The 21,678-nt window shown below is 35.4% G+C and overlaps 1 protein-coding gene across 1 annotated transcript in view; it reads left to right on the top strand.

Moving 5' to 3' along the window:
* The window catches only part of LOC126753613 (neural-cadherin), a 283,478-nt gene that overhangs the window by 94,732 nt on the left and 167,068 nt on the right, over positions 1-21,678 (top strand). Inside the window, 1 exon segment of the mRNA XM_050465203.1 lies at positions 14,008-14,197. Within this exon segment, the coding sequence (XP_050321160.1) occupies positions 14,008-14,197 (190 nt within the window).

Here is a 21,678-nt window from a genome sequence, read left to right as displayed (position 1 = left end):
GTCGTCAGTTCGTCCAGCGATTGTCCGTGTGAAAGAGGCCAGCATCAGATATTTGACGCTAGTCATATTTTTGGGGCTGACCATAAGTGAAAGGATGTGTGTTACTCCACACTTTGCGAATGTGAAGGAGCGACTGCAGGCAACCGTAGGCAAAATACGACGCATTTTGTGGAGTGGTTTTGGTCTCGGACATCGTGCTGTCCGCACCATGTATCGAGGGTTGTTGGGTGGCCTGTGCCACATATGGAGCCAATGTATGGTGGGAAACAGCCACGACTGCCATAGAGTCCCAAAAACTCCTCTCAATTCAGCGTTGTATGATGCTTGCCTGTATGTCGCACTGTCTCAACGGATGATATGCAGGTTTTGTTAGGTGCCTCCTTCTTGACTTGATTGTCACACAGCGTGCTGTTGCATTCAGGTTAAAAAGGGGCTTGAGTGTGTCATTGCTGCGAAATTACTGGACTTTCGACGATGATGTGGAGAGGTAGGGATATCTAGAGAGCAAGTGGCTTCTAGATGATAGGATTAGGTGTAGGTGGCAAGCACTTTCGGACAATAGTCCTAACGGCTGAGTGACCTACGAGTACATTCGGGACGCTGGGTTCGTTGAGAATAACCCAGACTTCATATATTGTCAGAGTCTGGGTTTTCTGCTTATGGGGCATTGGCCTCTGAATGCATTTTTGCAGCAGAGGCACCTATCTGATAGGTCGGGTTGTTTTTGTGAGGCAGGGATGAAAGATTGGGTGCATTTAATAGCATGCTCGATGTACTCGGACATTAGGGATCTGGGTGGTATGGGGAATAGCTGGACTGATAGATTACTAGATTGTGTGATCTCCACTAGTCGGAATACCGAACAGTTAGGGTCGTTTGCGTGTGAGTTGTTTAAGCGGTGAAGGCGCTTAGCTGGGAATTAGGGTTAGATTTTGTATGAATGGTGTGTGTATATGATATGTGCATGGGGCCCCCTGACCACCAGTCCAGAGCCGTATGGAAGCTCAACTGGTAGTAACTTCGGCTACGAGGTCTGACCGGAGACTTAATTCTGGTACCAAGAGGATCAGGAGCCCTTGGAGTTCGCTCCACCCTGCTCATGCGGACTGGCCTCTCGGGGAGTATCGTAGTGGTTGTGATCAAAACCCAATTGCGGGAAGAACTGACTTTGTCAGTTGAATGTGAAGTTGCATTGCAACCGCGTGCCGGACCCAAAGCATGGCAGCGGTTTTAGATGGGCCTCGAACCCTACCAAGGTGGTTAGTGTATCCATTCCACACTGCCAATTGGATTTGATCCGCTGTGCTTTTGAGCGCCGTGGGGTAAGGCTGTCGTCAGCAGGTACCCACGTTAAACACACCGGACGTTGTGACAACTACAACAGCTTTGTAAAAGTACGCTGACAGCGACAGAGAATAAAATAGAGGTGGTAAAAATATCATCAAGGGCGTCACTGACAGTGATAGCGACACTAACAATGAGAGTGACATTCAGAGAACGTTTACTACGGACCCAAACCACTGTCAGTGCAGCTAGTGATGATTATAACAACTTATAAAACAATAAGAGCAAAATTAACAGGCTCAAACCTGATTTGAAAACGTTTATTTTTGTATCACTGATATATTTTCTTTCATGACTGGATATTGGCCTTATTAACCTAAATATATTTTACCGATAATTTGGATCGAAAAATACTCCATATCCCCCTTAATTCCATTCATATTATACCCATTAATCATATACCCATAACCCGCACCAGCGCACATTTCATCCAAACACTTCACCTTCAATACACTCATGCCTCCGAAGCACCCAGCACCAAGCACAAGCACTGTCAAGCACAAAAATCAACAATAAGCAACCACATTAAGCACACTACTCACTATTTATGTATATATGTATATACCAGAATAGAGTATGTGCCCTTCTAGTTTACATTAGACATTTAAGTATTTGCACAGCCGTTGGAAATTTGCATAAGCACACCAATGCAACCCACCAACAAGCATGCACACACACACACACACACATTCACATGAGCCACACATTAGTTAAATGCAACTGCTTTGACATATTTATGCACACAAATATACACTATACATATCTATATATGTATATATAAGTATATATACACCTACATATGTAGGTAACTATGCATTTAAACAAAATTATAACTTATTATACATCTTTGTTTACATTATGCCCCACACACACCTTCGTTTTTTCATCAGCGCATTAATTGCAGAAACGCATACGCCCACGTGTTTCCTTTAGCTTTAGTAGCATACTTGTGTCCCCAATAGCTAAGTACCACGCCTACCTCATGTGGCCGTTGAATACAGCGCTAATGACACTTTTTCCTTCCATTCGTTTGCTGACTTTTTATACTTAACTACCTTGCATCTTTTTTTACCCGTCGCCCCACGCACGATTCTTCCCGCTCTTTTCACGATCTCGTCTTCAGGCCAATATTAAAGCTCTTAACTCTTAATTAATTAAAGAGGCAATGAGATATGAGCACTGCTAAGCTCGGCAACGCGGTGAGGCCACATACATCTACGCTTGTATGTATGTGTAGGTGTGGTAACATATTCAGTAATTTCACTCATAAATATGTATAACATTTAAACGGTTTTTATTTATTTTTAAAAAGTGAAAATATACTGCGCACATTTGCACTTTCGCCTGAACTGTGTCTGCGGTGCAAAACTTTTTTAATTTAAACATGAATAGATAGCTTTGGTTAGACACGATGTTGCAGCAACAGATGTGCGTACCAGCGTACAAAGGATGAGTAAATTGTAGCTGTAGTATATGGTAAAAATACATACCCAAATATGTGTATCTTTATATACATGATGAGAATGATAGATAGCGAAAATGTGTACTAACTATACTCGCATAAATATTTTGCATACAAATTTTCATCCTGAAGTATCTCCGGCACACACAAATGGTTACTAATGATATAGCCTGTTCGCACAGCAGTTAATTTATCAGTTAACTGGTCTTTGTGCAGTTAAAGCGCTAATTTAGATCGATTTACCATACAAAATTAAATCTTAATTTACTACATTAGTTTTTAATCGAATACAAATCCAGATGAAACTAAAAGACAATTGTGCGGGTTGTTGTCCACGCTGTAAATTTGGGTGTGTTTATTGATAAAATAGCAATCAGCTGATGAATATCATATTCATGTAATGTAATGAAACGTGTAACATCTGATCGTTAATCGAGAAGAAGGCTGTGTGAAAGGCAGAAACTGATATTTCAATTATATCTTAATGTACAAAATTAATTTGGCTGTGCGAGAAAGCTATTACTCTTGAGATAAATTTAGTCCCATCGATAGCTGAGCGTCAAAACGATTCTAATGCGGGCAGTCGAAAATATAACAAAATAAAAGCATAACATTTATTTTTGAAAATTTGAACCTTGAAGTTAAATTGTTTTTAGTTATAATAAAATAGCGCTTCTGAAACTCAAGGACTGTTAAATATTGACATAATTTATATCGCATGTAATTTATCGTAAAGCTATAAAGCATACGAGTACTAATAATGCAGCTAAGTAAATTCCCATCGCTTTTAAATTACACTAATTTTTATGCAGAAATTCGACTTCATTGTTCAAACATAAATACCGCCAAGATCATGCTCAGAAAAATCTCTCAACTTTTCGATCACATTTATTCGATTCTCTGATCATTTAATTTTCATCGAATTATGACACACGTTTTTCATGTTATCGTGATATATTTAGATGAAGTGAGGTTTTCAATGTTTCCCTGTAGAACATATTTCATCTGTCCCATACAAGCTTTATAACACAACATCTTGTCCTTGCGCAGAGTCGGATAACACCCATCAAGCCACTTTATAGTCATGTTCCTTTTCCACCCATATTTTCCAAACAATGAAATGCTATATCTTACAAACCAAATATCCAATAGCGATGCAATTTATACATGTACATTTCGTAGATTTGGCCTAATGGACTGATTTATACATATACATTAGGGTGTTTTGTTTTTTTTTTTTGAACTATTAATTTTTTTCAATCCCTTCAAGAAATTTCCTTGGAAGTACCCTAAAAAATTCCCTGAAAATTTGAGCCCTTAATATTAACATTAAGGACTGGACTAAGTTATGTAAACATTTTCCATTGAAAATACACGACAATAGTGTTTTTTTATCTTTAAATTTCCATAGCGCAGAGGCAATTTATGGTATCGCTTCGACTTTAGACACATATTCCTCAGAATTGAGCACTCTACAAAAGTGCCCTTTGCCACAAAGTCGAAATTCACTCCGGCGAGGTAGTACGGGGCTCTAACCCTTTTAAACCTAAATTTTTCAACGAAATTCGCATTTTTTGTATATATCTCGTAAATGACAAGAGCTATAGAAAAAATGTACGTGACTAAAACTTGGCCTAGCCCCCATACTTGTATAACTAATGTCAGGATTATCAAACACCCGATTGACTTTACTCTATGTAATTGGTATTAAATCTTTTTGCAAGTTGTAAGAGTATAAAATGTTCGGTTGCATAAGAACTTAGCCTTTCCTTACTTGTTTAGATATGGATCTGAAAATTTCTACACGTCCTTTTCTCCCTAAAATGCTGATGATCTGTCGAACCGTCAATATCGAACAATTATAGAATATACATAGCTGCCATACACACTAAACGTTCAAAATCCTGTCCTTATAAGGAAAACTTTTTTATTTGAAAAGATTAATTCATAAAATATGGCAACTAATATTGTTTAAGGCAACGGTACATTTTCCGCACAAATTGTTCAGATCGTAACACTATAGCATATATCTGTCATACAAACTGATTGATCAAAATCAAGTTCTTGTATGGCATATTTTGAATTTCTTCAAGAGTTTTATAGCTTCGGTGCAACCGAATTTAACGTTTTTTGTTGTTTTAAGTTAAAGCTATGTTTTTCATAAAAACTATTTATTTATTTCCGAAAATATATTACTAGTAAAAACTTTACTTCTAAGCAGACACGACTACGAAAAGCACAAGCACCAGCATCCTCACTTAATAACCAAATGCTCGACTATCGGCAAATATTCGTTTAAGCTACTAGTCTGTACTCACTAAAATCTAATATTAACCGCACTAAAATGCTATGAATAGCAAGTAGGTAGCTCTAAGCATGCACAACGAAAGCGCCGCACAAATTTCCTGTAAAAGCACTCAAATAAGTTTTGTTTATTTAATCATTTTTGAAAAGTTTATATTTTCTTTTTGTAAGTAAAAAAATTGAAGATAAAAATTCTGAAGCTGTATTTTGAAGTAATATAGTTTCGGGAATTGCTCACAAACTATTTATGTGAAATTTAGTAGAGGAGCAGCTAGTGCTTACATATTAAATAGTGACAAGTGTATATTGTTCATATAGTTAATATAGTTAAGAGAGTGGTGAAGAGAATAAGTGTATAAAATAAAATATTAAAAAAAATTAGATTTAGAAATCTAAAAAATTTTTTAATATGATAAGTTTAACAAATGTTAGCAAACTATTTTTATGACAGTCATTTATGAACGAATGATTATGTGCAAGCGTGTGTGTGTGCTGACGGGGCTTTTACTCCTTAGTAGTTGGATTCAGGGCGTTTAACGTAAGTGCGTAGATTCATGCTCACATGAAAATGTAGTTATGTAACACACTTACGTAATAATAGCGCACACTTTCTCTGATAAAACATACTTATGGGCGCACATCATGGCAAAAGCCGTACCAACCGCGCCCGCGGAGGTCATACAAAGCCATTAGAAACCAAAAACAAGAAAAGAGAAGACAACAAAACAGTCATTAAGTGCTACTTCTTCACACGTTTTTTCGTCTAGGCATACTGCAACGGAAATATGAGTGTGCGGTGATTTTTCCGTTTGTCTGTGAATGCAACGGATGCGCTGGGAAAGTGATGCCTTCCTTTCAGGCGATGCTCGTCCAGCTGTGTGTGTGTGTGGGTGAAGATGGCGCGTTTGAATTTCGCTTGCATTTGATTTTATTTTTCATTTTGCGCCTTTTGTTTTCACTTTTCTCTCTTTAAACAAAAAATTTGAAAATTTTGTTTTCTCTTTTTGTATACGTGGCATGCACCGGCTTCTCTATTGTTGTCTGTGCATCTGCGGATGCTGACGCTAGGCATATCCGTGGCAGTTTTTTTACACTTTTACAACATTAAGCGCACTATACCTTGTGGCATGGAACAATAGCTGGGTGGAAAAACGCTCAATAGCGGCAAAGACTACTTATGAAAATATTATTACGACTATTATCATGACACGTCGGTGATCTCTATGCCGCAAGAGTGTACTCGCGATGTACACTGCTAACCACAGCCATGTTACAGCTAAATGTGCACGGTACTTTCGCTCTTACAGCGCATACTTGCATATTCCTTTGTGTATACATAATATTTAACGGTGTTAACAAATGTTAACATCGTTTTGCCCCACAGTCAACATCGTGTTTACTTGCTATTATCATAATGCGCCTTGTATTATAGACATATCTACACATGTTGTGTGAGTTAGTGTGTTTGTGTAGACATACACTCAGTTCTGTTCATTGCACTTTTCTTCACACACAACAACTACATCATTTATCGGCGTTATTGCATCAGCTTCCAAGAAAAAAATGCACTGCTAAATCGGCCAAATATGAGCAAAAAACAAAAAGCAGTTATATAAGCAAAGATAAACAAAATTATATCGAAAGTGTAGACAGGATAACTGAGAACCCATCAATTGCATAGATTCGCGGTACACGACCGGGAAACATACAGGCTATGTAACTTTTTCACAGAGAAGAAGGAACCAAAGTACTTTGTTAGGTTAGATAAATATGTTGACTTGAGTCCAAAAAAGGTCCCATTTGGACAGTTAGATACACTTTTCCGTTATGATTCCCAGAACTCCTAGGTAAAATTAAGAAAGAACGTCGCATAAAGGCAACCACAAAGTTATTAAGTCGACTAATATCTGCTCCAGCCAGCTCTGCCAGGTTCGTAGAAAGTACGAACACCGAAATACTTCAGTCAGCTGCTTTAGCCTGGCTAAAGCTGGACAGAGGAGCAGAAAGTGTCTAAGTGTTTCTACCAAATCTTCTTCACTACAACTTTGACAAGTTGCTTAGTTCAAAATCTTTAGCCTCACCACATGAATGTCAATAGGACAGTGTCAAGTTAGGACGTTTATCATTGCGACGATGTAAGCCTTGCTAAGAGCTAGTAGTTTAATGGGCCTTCTTCGTTCGACTCTGAGCGAAAGGGCTTTCGCAACCCCACAAGTGATGGTTGCTGACCAATGTTTGCTGAGCCCACTGAGAAATTCGGTATCCTGATAAATAGATATGGAAGAAAAAAAGCGTTTCAATTTGTCCGTTTTGGGGTACCCGCGTATGTAGTCGTAATGAGTTTTACAAGCCTTTTCAGACACTTCCAAGGATACTTGAACAAATGTTTGTTAGAATAACATCTCAGGTCTAAAAAAACCGCCAATAGATGGTGCTCAAAATAAGTTTGGATGGTTAAGTGGTTGTACCAAAAGCATTCTACTTTTAGGAATGAAGAAATTGAGTAACATGGCAGATCTCTAAGCTCCAATAACTTGGTTAAGCATATTTAGCAGAAAGCCAGTGCGTACATCATGAAGTGAAGTTGATGAAACGTTAGAAAATTACTTCCTACCCATCCAGTGTGTTTTTTGAGTTAGCCGGGACTCTATTTAACTTCCGCTTTCAACTAAACAACACATCAATATATCTTTCTGTAAAATTTTTTACTACTGGATCATCATTGGTTGTAGTGGATTTTCGATATATGTAGATTAACAGAATGACGTCTTCTTTCTTAAAATAACAAACAATTTGCTGAACCTAAAAGAGATATGGCACCCACTAAAACATACATAATGAAACATTACGAAGCTCCCACCTGCTCAAAACATATGCTTGCTCCTACAATAATCGTTGATCTGAGCAGCATAACTCCAACTGAACTCTAAGTCGACGAATATTGGTTTCAAAAATTCTGAAAACAGCATATGGGCTACTAAAGCATAAATATTCAAAAATAAACTATTTTATGTGCTTTTGCAAACAAGAGCCGGACGCATAAGTGTCGACCAGTTCACATATTGAATTCAAATTTTGAAACAGGTGGTAGCACGATACTCCCCACTCAAAGCTCACTAAATAAGAAGCACATGTCTATATGTCCCATGTGTCTCCACAACATTTTATAATATTGTCCGGTAGTTGCATCTGGGATAGTGTGCGCGCACAGCAACTCACTGCTATGTTATGCGCTTTTTGCGTGATAACACAGCTGAAATTGTATGCATTAATATATTTGCCAACCAACTCTTTAAAAACTTATATGCCGGCAAGCGTAATTTCAATGAGACAACAACAATAATGTTTATGGTTGCTGTTGTTCTGCTTGTATGTGCCAGTTACACAATACTCGTACGAGGTGAAGTTCTCATACCTTTACTTACCTGCCGAATATGCACATACATACATATTTATTGCAATACTGTTTGTGATCTAGCCACAGGCAACGCATCGGCATGCGACATGTCGCTGCTCAAATTCCATTGCTCCAATTCCGCTCGACAGGCGCGTAGAGATTGTGTGCCCAGTATGGCTATATGCAGCATCCAATACAGTCTATGTTTGTGCACCCCTGCACGGGAATATTTGTCGATTCTTGTACTCAGCGCGGTATATTGCGGACTGTTGCGGCGTAATGCTATGCTCCTTAACTTGCGAGCGAAAGAGGTCACACGCTCCAGGGCCGATTGCGCACTTGCTCAAATATTTGCGCCTTAAATGCTATATTGAATGTGCGTCTGTGTGCATGCGTGGGTGGATGCCCAGAGCATAATGCACTAATATGTGGTGAAGAGCACGCGTGCCGCAATTGGCGATGCGTAAGTTAGATAAGTTATATTTTAAATGCCATCACGCAATTTAAAGGAATTGCAGTTTTTTAATGGCAAATGAATATGGACACATACTTAAGGGGTTACGTGGGTTTTGAAATCTCAAAAAATTGGTTTATTTTTCACTTCTTTTAAATATTATGATATGTCGACAACATTTTCCCAAGGTTTCAAGGCAACCGCAATAATAGTGTACGAGTTAGAACATTTGAGAGAGCGGCCCGTCGGCTATTTTAATATTTTTTCGTGTTTTTTCAAACATCGTTTTCAAAGTCGATGTTCGAAATTTCTCAGAAACTTCTGAAGTGATCTTAATGAAATATTTCAAAGTTCTTTTAAATATGTTAGTCTCTTGATTGCTGCAATGTTTTTGTTTTCGATTATGTCTAATTTTTTGAAAGAATATAGAGCTAAAATCAAAACTCATTTTTTTTAATATTTCGATTATTCACGACTTATACTCATTTAACAACCTCTGAAATTTGATATTTTGATTTTGGATGAATCCTTCGTCGATTATGCTGGCGACCGGAGGAGACATTTTTGGCCGGTTTCGGAGGCACCTGCTACCAATGGCTGAATTTCATTTTATTTGAAAAATTCAGAAAATATTTTCCAATGTTGCTCTTTGATATGCTCATTTATTTCATGTATTATATGAAAAAAGGTAAAAATCGGCATTTTTCTGCAGTCAAAATCCACGTAACCCCTTAAAGGGCTATACCAGTGTGACACTTTCAAAAAAAATTTTTTTTTTGGTTGCTTTTTCGATTGTTTATATATTCAGAAATATCCTGTGAAATCGGCAAGGTCGTATCTTGAATAGTTTTTGAATGGCAGCGTTCTAAACAGCGATTGCTCAGAGGTGCAAACATATCTAAGTGAAACTTTAAACGCGTTTTTCTTGAAACGACATTTTTCAAAATTGCTGACATTATAACTCAACGAGAAATTGACCGATCGACTTCAAATTAAAACTGGATATAGTTGAATACATTTGCTATACAATAGACTACGATCTTTTTGATTGGTTGAAAATTGTCAATTTGGCATTAAAAAAACGACCATTTTTTTCGTAAAAAACGATTTTTTTTTCAAAATTACGCCATTTTCTTAATTTTTGATATTTTCCAAAGACCGTAGTTCATTGCATAGAAAATATATTTAAGTTTAATAAACATTTTGAATTTTTTTGTTTCAGCTACTCAATCGACCGGAATCATGCCAGCAGTTGAGACACTTTTTTTTTCGGCACTTCTGCAGACTGCACATAACTCCGTTATTTTTCAATATTTTTGTAAAAAAAAAAATTTTTTAATATAGCTAAAAATATACTTTATTACGTCCATAGAATTTCGAAGCATTCAATCAAGTACTTTCTTTTAAAAAAATTCACGAAAATCGCCTAATTTTTAATGCGTCACACTGGTATAGCCCCTTAAAGGTCTATTTTTGAATAAATTGCTTTCAAATATATGAAATAATAAATGTGCTCCATGTTTCGAAATATATCGGACAAATATATTAAAGTTGTTAGCACATGGCATTATGGTTCGCAATTCAATCTGATTTCAGTTGATAATTTTCAATTCGGTATTTAGAAAACAAGTCAACTTTAGACAATTTATAAATAATATTATTGTAATTTTTTCTTAATTCCATAATAATTACGCTTTCGAGCAGTTACCATAGTGTATCCTTACAATTGTTTTCTAGAAAAAAATTTCTTTGAGTGATCACGAAAATGTTTTGTTGATCTTCGAAATGCAGCTAGTATAAAATCTTTTAAATATATTGCATTGCATTGATTTTTCATTGCGAAATGATCATTTGCTTAATAACTCTGAAATCGTAAATTTGAAGTTTCTTCTTCTTAATTGGCGTAGACACCGCTTACGCGATTATAGCCGAGTTAACAACAGCGCGCCAGTTGTTTCTTCTTTTCGCTACGTGGCGCCAATTGGATATTCCAAGCGTAGCCAGGTCCTTCTCCACCTGGTCCTTCCAACGGAGTGGAGGTCTTCCTCTGCTTCCCCCGGCGGGTTCAGCGTCGAATACTTTCAGAGCTGGAGTGTTTTCGTCCATCCGGACAACATGACCTAGCCAGCGTAGCCGCTGTCTTTTAATTCGCTGAACTATGTCAATGTCGTCGTATATCTCGTACAGCTCATCGTTCCATCGAATAAAAATTTGAAGTTTAGTTGTTCCAATTTCAACTCAATTAAGCCGAGTTGAAAAAATGTGGTTTTAGCTGAAACTTTAGTCAAAAAGTACACATTTTAAAACACCTGAAGTGCTCTAAACTCATATTCTATGTTAATGTTTTCTAGGAAATTAGCATGCGATTTTCAAATGTTATTGAGAAAGATTTATAAATGCATCCCTGTCAACAGAATTTAATCTAAATATAACATTGCACCCTTATCTACTAAATCTATTCTCAGAAATGTCCTTTTAACTTTAAATTTCAGTTGAGGAAAATTAAATAAAGAGCTTACTAAAGAGTTAGATTAGAAAAAACTCAATAAAAAATTTCGAAAATCATTTGTGAAAAGCATTTGTTTGAAATGGGAAACCCCATAGGAAAATTTTAAACTTTTTTTCGTTTTAATTTTTTTTTTAATATTTTGATGTATTTTATTGTAGGGCTAGCGAGTTGCGGTTCTGCAATATTAAATTTAGCTTCCATATTTAATTAACATTTTTATTTATTTGTTTAAAAAGAGTTGTGTGGACGTGTTGAGTTTGAATGAGGCTGTATGCTAACAAATAGTTCATACGCTATCCTCTCGCATAATACATACATTCGTATGTACCTGCGTAAAAATTATAATATCTAGAAGCCAATATTTCAGTGTAGAACAGGAACTTTTCTAATTAAATGATTGAAAGTTTATGAGCGCATGAACGGGGAAAAAGTTAGTTCAAATTACCATATACCGTAATATTATTTAATATTAATATTTGTACCGTAATTCACCAGCCATTATACACGATACAGAGCAGTATTGAAACGAAGTATTTCGAGAGAATCATTAAAAAATATTTAATTAAAATTACTCTTAGAAAAATGAGTATGTCTGTTCATACGAATTGTTAGTAGGCATTATGGTTCGCATACATTGATACAAATAGCTGTAAATTAGCGCAAAACATTATGCATATATACACGCAAATTCCACGTAGCACACTTACAAACACACACCACGTCCATACGTTACTATTGGCAAACATCGTTATTACGAAACATGAACATCGATACCCACTAACTAACCAAAACTCTTATTGTATATGTATGTATACTGATATTACTAGCGGTATTTTTTACATACCATAAAATACATTTACGAAACGAATTTCATACACAGTTGATTGTTAATTACAAATTGTATTGGAGAAGTGCAAAAATGTGCAACGAAAGCAGAAAAGTACATATAAATTATAAAGTATATAAATAGCCAACAGTAACCCCATCATAAAATATCCTACAAATACACAACTCATAAAGTCGCATCGCGTCACCTGCAAAAAAAGTAAAAAAAAAATCGCAAAATTGAACAACACTTGCGCAAATGTGTACTTGTAGGTATAACCCAGGTATTATACAACTGATCCTGTCACCCACGCGTCCAGCATATTTCCACTGCAACCAACCAGCTTTTACTTTCATAAATCCCTATTACCTAGCTGCTTTTTATGAAATTCCCACATTCCTCATTCATGCTGATTTATTTTCGCTATTTTGTATTCAATTTAATGCGGCATTTAATTTTTTGCGTGGCAATAAGTGAAAAAATGTCACTCTCACGTGTCGCACGCGCTGCCATTATGTTTTCGCTTCATTTTATTTCCATATATTTTCCTCCTGCCATTTTTGTGAGCGTACAAAAAAGTGAACAACTGGTTTGCCTTTTTCCAGCGCAAGCAAAAGAACAACTGTCATTTTTGCCACGTTTTCATTCGAAAATTGTATCCTCAATCCCAACCCGAATACCTACCCACCCTGTGCTTGATGACATTTAATATGGCAATATCGTTTTTTGATGCCATTTCACAATTATTTTTTTGCTTTTGAGAAAATCATCGAATTCTTGTGTTAAACATTATAAAAGTTTTTTTTTCTGCAGATAATTATGTTTCACAAATTTAGCGCAATGGCGTCGTTGAATCATGATTTATACTTGTTTTCGTAATTTTCACTTTTTCTTTTAGCACTTTCTCATAGTAACAGAAATATTTTTTCTTGAATTATGCGTCATAAATAATTTTTGTATTTTGTTATGTCGCATGCGCACATATATACAAATAACTGTAATTTTTATATAAATAATATAAAATTATTTTTATGAAATATTAACCTTCCTATACTTCCTAACTTACTCATTTTTAACTAGCTAAGTGTTTAATTTTGAAATACGTGCAAATAGCTGATCCAAACATTATAATTTCCCGTCCAACTAAATCATATTGGAAAACATAATTCTTTAATTATTGAAATCAAGTGGTCCTATTTATACGTAAATTTATAAACTTACAAAGTTTTTCGGAAAAAAATAATTTAGATAATGTTAAATCGTAAATATATAAACTTACTTTTCTGAAAAAAATAAATACAATAAAATCGCGTCAACTAAAACATTTTTTAAATTGTAATTAATTAATAAAAAAAAAAAACTTAACATAAATTAAATCGAAAATCAGCATTCCTTTCATTTTCAAACGCCAATGCTTCGTTTTTCCGATTTAGCCAAATATTTGCACGTCTTAAATTTACAAAACACCTGTCGTTAAACTGTTTGAAATATGACGAAATGTTCCCAAATTTGATTTTTGAAAACCACACACACAGATCACTTACCTTGAATATAATACCCCCACACCACATTTGGTCATATTTCAAATAACTGATCTGAAAATAGTTCTCCTAGTTTAAAACATGACTAAACTTTTATAATGGCTTTTTCAAGTTTTCTAATATGTATTTATATTCTTTTAACCGCTTTGTTTCGTCGTCTGCGTTCGCAGTTCGGGTATTGAAGGCAATCCGACTGTGTTTTATCGGCTAATGCCCGGGTCCACCGCACAGACCAACAAATTTCATACGTTCTACCTACAACAAAGACCGGATAATGGGGATACTTGGGCCGATATAAAGGTGAATCATCCGCTGGATTATGAGAGTATAAAGGAATATAATTTGACGATACGTGTAGAGGTGAGTAAAAGTTTAAAATGTTCACATATATTGTATATATCATACAATAATACTTCAAACTTAATGGGGAATGTTTATCATCATTCGAAAAAACATTATTTGGCATTTATTTTTTTAAGATTATCTCTTTCAAATGTTGGCCGCGTCGAATTTTCAATGACTCGTTCGAGCATTTCGACTGGTAACTGGCGAATGACACGAGTGATGTTTTGCTCAAAGACCTGAATCGAAGTGGGATTTTTTGAGGAACTATGGACCGATGATTTCACCGGCCCACAAACCATACCAAATCGTTGTTTTTTTTCTTGATGAAATAAAAGCTTTTGAGTCTCTTCAGGTTGCTCTTCGTTCCGAATGCGGCAATTTTGTTGGTTTAAATACCTATAGGCCTCATCGCTAAACAAAAGTTGGTTTGAAAACGTCGGATAATCTTGGAACTTTTGAAGAGAACATAGAAACGATGTCGCTTGGGATAGGCTGAGCGGCTTCAGTTTTCAGTTTAGTTCAGTAAAATGCGCCAAGTCTTTCCATACGTCAGTCCGAGTTGCTGCGAACGGCGCCAAATCGACTCTTCACGGTCTTCGTGTACACTCTGAGCTACGGCTGCTATATTTTCTTCACTACGTGCTCTATTACATGGTCTATTCGGTCGACTATTGGCCTTCTCACTTTAACTTGCCTTGTTCTTTGTCTACCCTGAGGATACTTGATCTAAGACCAGAAGTCCTGAGCTGCTTTAGCCATATGTAAAAGAATCGTTTCTAGCCACTTCCCAAGAGAATGGCAATCAGAGAGCTTGCCTCACTTGCGTTGAACTTTTACACATATCTCCATCCTCCTGCTAAATATACGTTACTATAATTATTATTGCATTCGAAAAGCGCCGTTTTCCCCAGCTCCACATTGCAACAGACTTTTGAGTAAAGCTTAGTGCTCCCCAATTGCATTCATGGATTCTTGCAAAAACCATTATCGTGCATGCATTGTATTGCAATTCCAAAATGAAGAGGGCTCAAAGTGTTTAAAACTTCAATTCAAACTGTCTCTCCCTTAGTATACAGCGTCTTTGCTACAATCAACTAGGGTTCTTAATCATCCGTTAGTTCCTAAAAAATTTAAATAAATTTGTACAAAATTTTATTTTTTTTTTGTAATTATATATTCAATATATTGGTCTGCAATGTTTTAGCTCTGACAAATTATAATTATAAATATTGTAAGCAATTTACTTAACATAATTGAGAGAGAATGAATAAAAATGATTGATCTTGCAAAATTTATTTATTTCAAACAAAGCAATGTATGAGGAAGTTTTTGTACAAAATTTCAATCGAAAACTAACCTCAGACTCCGCTCTAAAATACAAATATTAATTAATTCTATTTATGCTTGAAGATAAATAAACAAGCGTGCATTCCTCCATTTGCATTAACTCTGTATGCGAATTCCTCAAAAGCCGAAATATTTAATTGATTTGGAATATTTCTTAAAAATGCCAACTATGATCTATTATATCGCTTTATTTGCACTTATTATTACACTGGCACATGTATGTTTATTTGCAAAGACATATATGTACATGTATTGCACAAAATATGTAAGCAATATATTGCAATTAGTAAAGGAAAACATTTACTTTTTCCTACTAAAGACACATATGCAGATTTATAAGTGACAGCTGTAGTGACATCAATGCTGGCACAACAAACGGAAATGATATTAAATATTTGATAAACAAGTTGAAGAGACTTGTCGGCGCAGTTGCAAGAAATATATATGTCACGTCTGTGTGCGTCCGTTATGTGGCTAATTGCTAAGAGAAATGCAACCACAGACATTTTCGGTAAATATGTAGTGTATGTTCAGTAGGTATTTACCACATTTATTTGTTATTACCATGCAAAGCACTCTTCTTCTTGCTACTCCAATTCATTCGAGTGCAAAGTGAAGCAAAAGTAAATTTCGCTTAAGGCTGGCGAGCAAACACTTGCATAATTCATATCCACCTACGAAATAAAGCAAATATTGCAAATGTTCAATAAAACTTGTGAGTTTTAAATCATATTTGCATTTCATGTCTCAGCTAACTGTTTGCAGTATATGTATGCAAGTATATTTCAATTTCTCTATGTATACATATGTATGTGTATATTTCTCGTATATTTATATATATACAAACTTTCATTAGGACAAATACCTTCAAGCGTTTAAGGTGCATAGTGTCTTTTTGGCGCATAAACCTTTGTGAGGGACTTGGTTTTACGCCTGAAATGCTTAGACAAATAATTCATTTATTAATAGACGGATTTTAGTGCAATCAATTTCAAAACAAATAGTTACTATATGTACTTATTAAAGGTTTAGTTTTGCAATACTGTTTGTATTTCATAATGCCGGCATGTTGAAAAATTATTCGAAATTCCTAAAATTGTTTGCTGTTTGCTTACATTTAAACTAAATTTAGTGGAGCCTAACGAAGAAATATGTAAAGCATCAGTTAAGTTTTTCGAAAATTTGTAATTTTTTTTAGAATGCATTGATGCACATATAATTCATATTTATTAAATATTGCAAATAATCAATAAGCATATGTGTAAATAGTATACCAAAAGTGCTGATTTATTTTAAATATTAATAATATTAAACTTATCAATGTATTAGTGAAGTTTTTTTTGCTAAGTTTATTGCCAAAATTTGTTAATTTTTTCCAATAATTTGAATTTTCTTAATACTGTTGGAATAAATGATCAATATCACATATAAACCGCATGAATAGCTCATTATACCCTGAACAGGTTGTACTAATTATTCACACATGCTCGTAATTTTTTATATCCGCGAACCAGTCCCTCAGTTTTCGAAATACCGATCTGAAATTAGCGCATCTCCTTTTCTTTCTAAGAAGCTTTTATTTGCCGGAACTCCGGCACAATAGCATAAACCTTATAAGAAATTTGGCATGGAGTATTGTTCAAGGCAACAGTGCAATCTCCAAAGAAATTATTAAGATCGAATCATTTTATAGCTTTTAGCTGCCATACAAACCAACCGATCAAAATCAAGCCTTTATAGGAGCTTTTTATATTTATGAAGGGTATTATAGCTTCAATGCAACCGAAAATAATGTTTTTCTAGATTTATATATATGGAATTTTTGGCTTATGATACAATTTCAATGATTTAAATATTCGTAAATTAAATGAAAATATTAGGTTGTCAAAAAAGTCTTGCGGTATTTTCGCTAGTTGACGCTGAAAGCGCGTAGTTCTAGTTTTATTCGTCGCATCGGGTCATGCTATATCTTTTTGGAAAGCTCATTTCACGCGCTAACACGTGTTTGATTGATTGTCGTTTATTTTAAGTCGTTCGTGAGTTATAGCGCAAAATAAAGAGAAAATACGGCATATTTTACAGTACTACTACGATAAAGACAAAAATGCATCTCAAGCCGCCAATAAAATTTGTGCAGTTTATGGACCCGATACAGTTTCCATTTCCACCGCACAACGGTCGTTTCAATGTTTTCGTTCTGGTGTAGAGGTGGTCGAAGATGCGCCACGCTGACAACCCATTATATTCTGAAATCTTCAATTTTGGGGTAAAATGACGATTTCAGAGTCTTATTCTCTATATGTTTAGCCTGTGCTGTCAACAAAATTAAAACATTCAACATTCAAGCTTTAGTTACTTAAACAGTAACGTTATATTTTCAAACCCAGTTCAGTTCGCACTCCTGTTGAGTAAACTGGTCGGTCTGTTTGCTCTAACTCTTTTAAAATTACTTTGAATTGCATGTGGCTACCGATCTTAGCAATCCAAGTTTTAAAAACTATGGTAGACAATTGATAGCTGGTTCCTCTTTTGCCTATTGTAGGCGTTTGCTAAGTTTCCGGGTGTATAGTGTCAACTATTAGATTTAGTAATGGCATTAAAGGTTTAATGAACACAGTTTCATTGATTTCATCACTGTAATTATTTATACTACTATGAGCAAAAAATAGTAACCCTATGTTCATAATTTTAAAATTCCTAATTTATTCTTTCCTTTCCCCTTTGGCATCAATACACTCGGTCCAAGTTTTTTCTCCAATCCTCGAAACACTTGTTAAAGTCAATTTCCGGAATAGCCTTTAATGCGCGATTCGTGTCTAAAGTCTTCAATTGGCTCAAAACGGTTTCCCCTTTGCTGAATAAACCGAAGTCACACGAAGCTCAATCAGGCGAATAGGAGGATTGTGGCACGATATTGCTTGAAAATTTGCGGAAAACTCAAAAGGAATCAATGCGGTACGTAACGGTGCAAAGTCCAAGAATTGTCGGCATATATTTCCGCCCTCTTTTTACAAATAGCTTCGCGCAAACGGAGCATAGAACTCAAATAGTATTATTTGTTCAGAGCCTATCCGGTTGGAAGGAATTCGGAGTGCACCACAACTCGCTAATCGAAGGAAACTGTCAACATAACCCTGATTTTTGACCTGCTTTCACGTGGTTTTTTCGGCTTCGGCCCACTTCAGCCACTATATTCGGCCGATTGATCGTCAGTTTCCGGGTCGTAAGCATAGATGAAAGACACATCGTCAGTAATAATACGCTTCATGACATCCCGGTAGTCGGCAAGCATTGTTTCACAGACATTAACGCGACCATGTGTTTAGAGAAAATTGAATGACTTTGGAACCAATTGTGCTTTCACCTTTCTAAGGCACAAATTACCTTTCAAAATTATTTTCACTGATCCTTCCGATTTACCAACGATGCCAAAATGATCTCAGACCGTTAATCATCGATTCTCAAGGACCATTTTATTTTACTATCGTGTTGATCATGAGTTAATTTTGATGGCCGTCATGGCTGTGGTTCGTCGTTAAACGTGTTCTCGACCCTCTTTCAATAATTTATATCATTCAAAAACACTTTCCCGCAACAAACAATTACCACCGTAGTCCTTTTCCAAAATTCTGAACGTTTCGGCATCAGAGAGTTGATTCCGCACACAAAGATTTAATGGAGCTTCTTTGTTGAATAATTTCACTCATCGTAAAATTCGCCGAATGTACTCTTATGTACTTTTCAGAAAGACAAGCGTTAACTAAGCACTAATGATTATTTGGAAGTAAATTTTGGCGCAGATGTCACCTAAAGTGATACCAACCTAGAAAAAAAAAATAATTTGACGAATGGGTGTTCGCATGAAATTTAAATTGAAAAGTCTTACTATATTCTGCCCACAGTGTAAATACAAGTATAAATATATTTTTTCCAGTTTTTGTGCAAGTTACATTTCTTAATAGGTACAAACGAAAATATAAAATAAAAAAAAATTTATCCAATCGAATATTTGAAAGAATAAAACTTAGATAGCGGTTGAAAGCAATTATTGGCATAAGTTCTGTTTGCTAATAAAATTGGTCGGCTCACTGAGAGAAAACTATTTAGAATTGACTAATTGAACACTTGTCAAATGCAGTTCATCCACTGTAGGTGTATTTTATATAAATTCCTGTTTGCAAATTTGGCAGAGTATTTTTCTATGATTATTTCATTTACTAGTTTATAGTTTACCAGCATATTTACAGAAGCGACAAAATTCCCGTGAACATGTGCATTGAAGTGTGGTTTCGGCGAGTTTAACAAAAAAGTGCCTTTTTTAATCGCTATAAACTATAAATCAAGACTTGTAAATGCTACTAAATGGCTTCAGACTTTATATATTGCCCAAAAGCCATGTTCCTTTTTTGTAATAGTTAAAACGCAAAAACTGCTGACAATTTTTTACACTGGTACAAACCTCTTAATTGATTGCAAACGCTTAATGTATTAATAGATGGCAAATTAAGTGCAATAACGTTCAATAAATTTTAAAATTTAACTTGCACAAATGGCTTTATCCACCGGTATTTGACTGGTTAAATGGTTAAATCACTTTTACATTTTTTCAGGAATTGTATTAAAAAAAGAAAAGACAACTGAAAACGATTGCATTCAATTTAATAGCAATATATTTAGAATTGAAGCAAATTAATTAAATTTAGTATTGAAAGTGATGTACTCAATGCTGTTTCTGTTATAAATATGTATGTATATATACCTCGAAATCAGAAGATAAAATTGATATGTTATTTGTTTTTAAGGTTTTTAGGAGTGAGGCATATCTTGTTAGCCGTAGTTTCATTAATTCGTATGTGTATCAGTCCGAACCACCAGAACAAATAAAGTTATTTTTAACGTGGTTACGCTTGCGGTAATTAGTTTCACTATTACCACAAATCCCCACCATATGTAATACACTTATACCAATGATTTTCCAGTCCTCGAATCACTTTCAATAAGCACTTTTTGGGATGGCCTTACACTCCTTCAGCGAATTGTGTTTTATCTCTTCGATCGCCTGAAAAGGGGTTCCATGGAGAAAGAAATTTCAGTAAAATTTGATGAATACAGTGTTTGACTGATGTTGTTCATTGCGTTTTTGGCTTTAAATTCGATTACAATCGTAGAAAATTCAGCCCTATCGGGACTAGTCGAGCAAATCGTTTCAGACTCGAGAGAGATGTCGAGTTTTCTCGCCATCCACTTATGCCAATGGTTTTTCCAGTTCGAGTTCTCTTGCCATCTCTCAAACACTTGACTCGCGATTTTCAAGCACCACATCCTTTTTATTTTCATCTGTTCAAGCGAAGATCGTTCAGAACGAGCCACGTCTTCAACGATTTCTCGACCGCCTTTAAAGGCTTTGTACTACTCGTAGGCTTGTGTTTTGGGCAAAATTGAATTAGCGTAAGTCTTTTCCAGCATTCGAAATGATTTCGTACACGAAATTTGGTTATAAATGCGAAAATTGGTTAGAAATACAGAATTTAACACAAATTCTTAGTTCGATATTTTTATCCATAGTAAAAATCGCAACGCACTACTGAGGTGTACCGACTTAAATAACTGCTGTTTACAAGCTGATTGACAGATGGCGCTCATATTTGGCATGGTAATTGCAGACAGTCCTACCAACTCAACCTAATACATTTTTTTTAATATAATTTTGCAGGGGAATTTTTTTATAATTTCAGAGTGCTTTTTTGTTCCAATGTATATTATCTTCCATCTTATAAGAGATTTGTCTTTGCTAATGACTCTTCCTTCGCGAATAATCCTAGCAATGGATTCTCCGATGTTTTCATGGCAAATGCTACAGCAAGATATATTTGAACGGATGGTAAAACACGTAGAACCTCAAGCAAATTAATATGGCTGATTTTGCTTTGATTTTCAAGTCTCTTGTGTAAAATATACATTATGCGTGGCTACGCGCTATTGCTTATAAATAGTATTTATATTTGGTGTATTATGAGTTACTACGCTCGCTTATTAGAGGTTTCCGGTGATCCCTCGGAAAAAAGATGCGCTCTCGTTGGCAGGATAACTGTGTTTTAGTTAAACCTTAACTTATAACTTAAAAAATACTGAAAATTGGGTTTTTGGCA

Source organism: Bactrocera neohumeralis, chromosome 3 (genome assembly GCF_024586455.1).
Source record: "Bactrocera neohumeralis isolate Rockhampton chromosome 3, APGP_CSIRO_Bneo_wtdbg2-racon-allhic-juicebox.fasta_v2, whole genome shotgun sequence".
Lineage (NCBI taxonomy): Eukaryota > Metazoa > Arthropoda > Insecta > Diptera > Tephritidae > Bactrocera > Bactrocera neohumeralis.
This window is presented reverse-complemented; position numbering and strand designations above follow the sequence as displayed.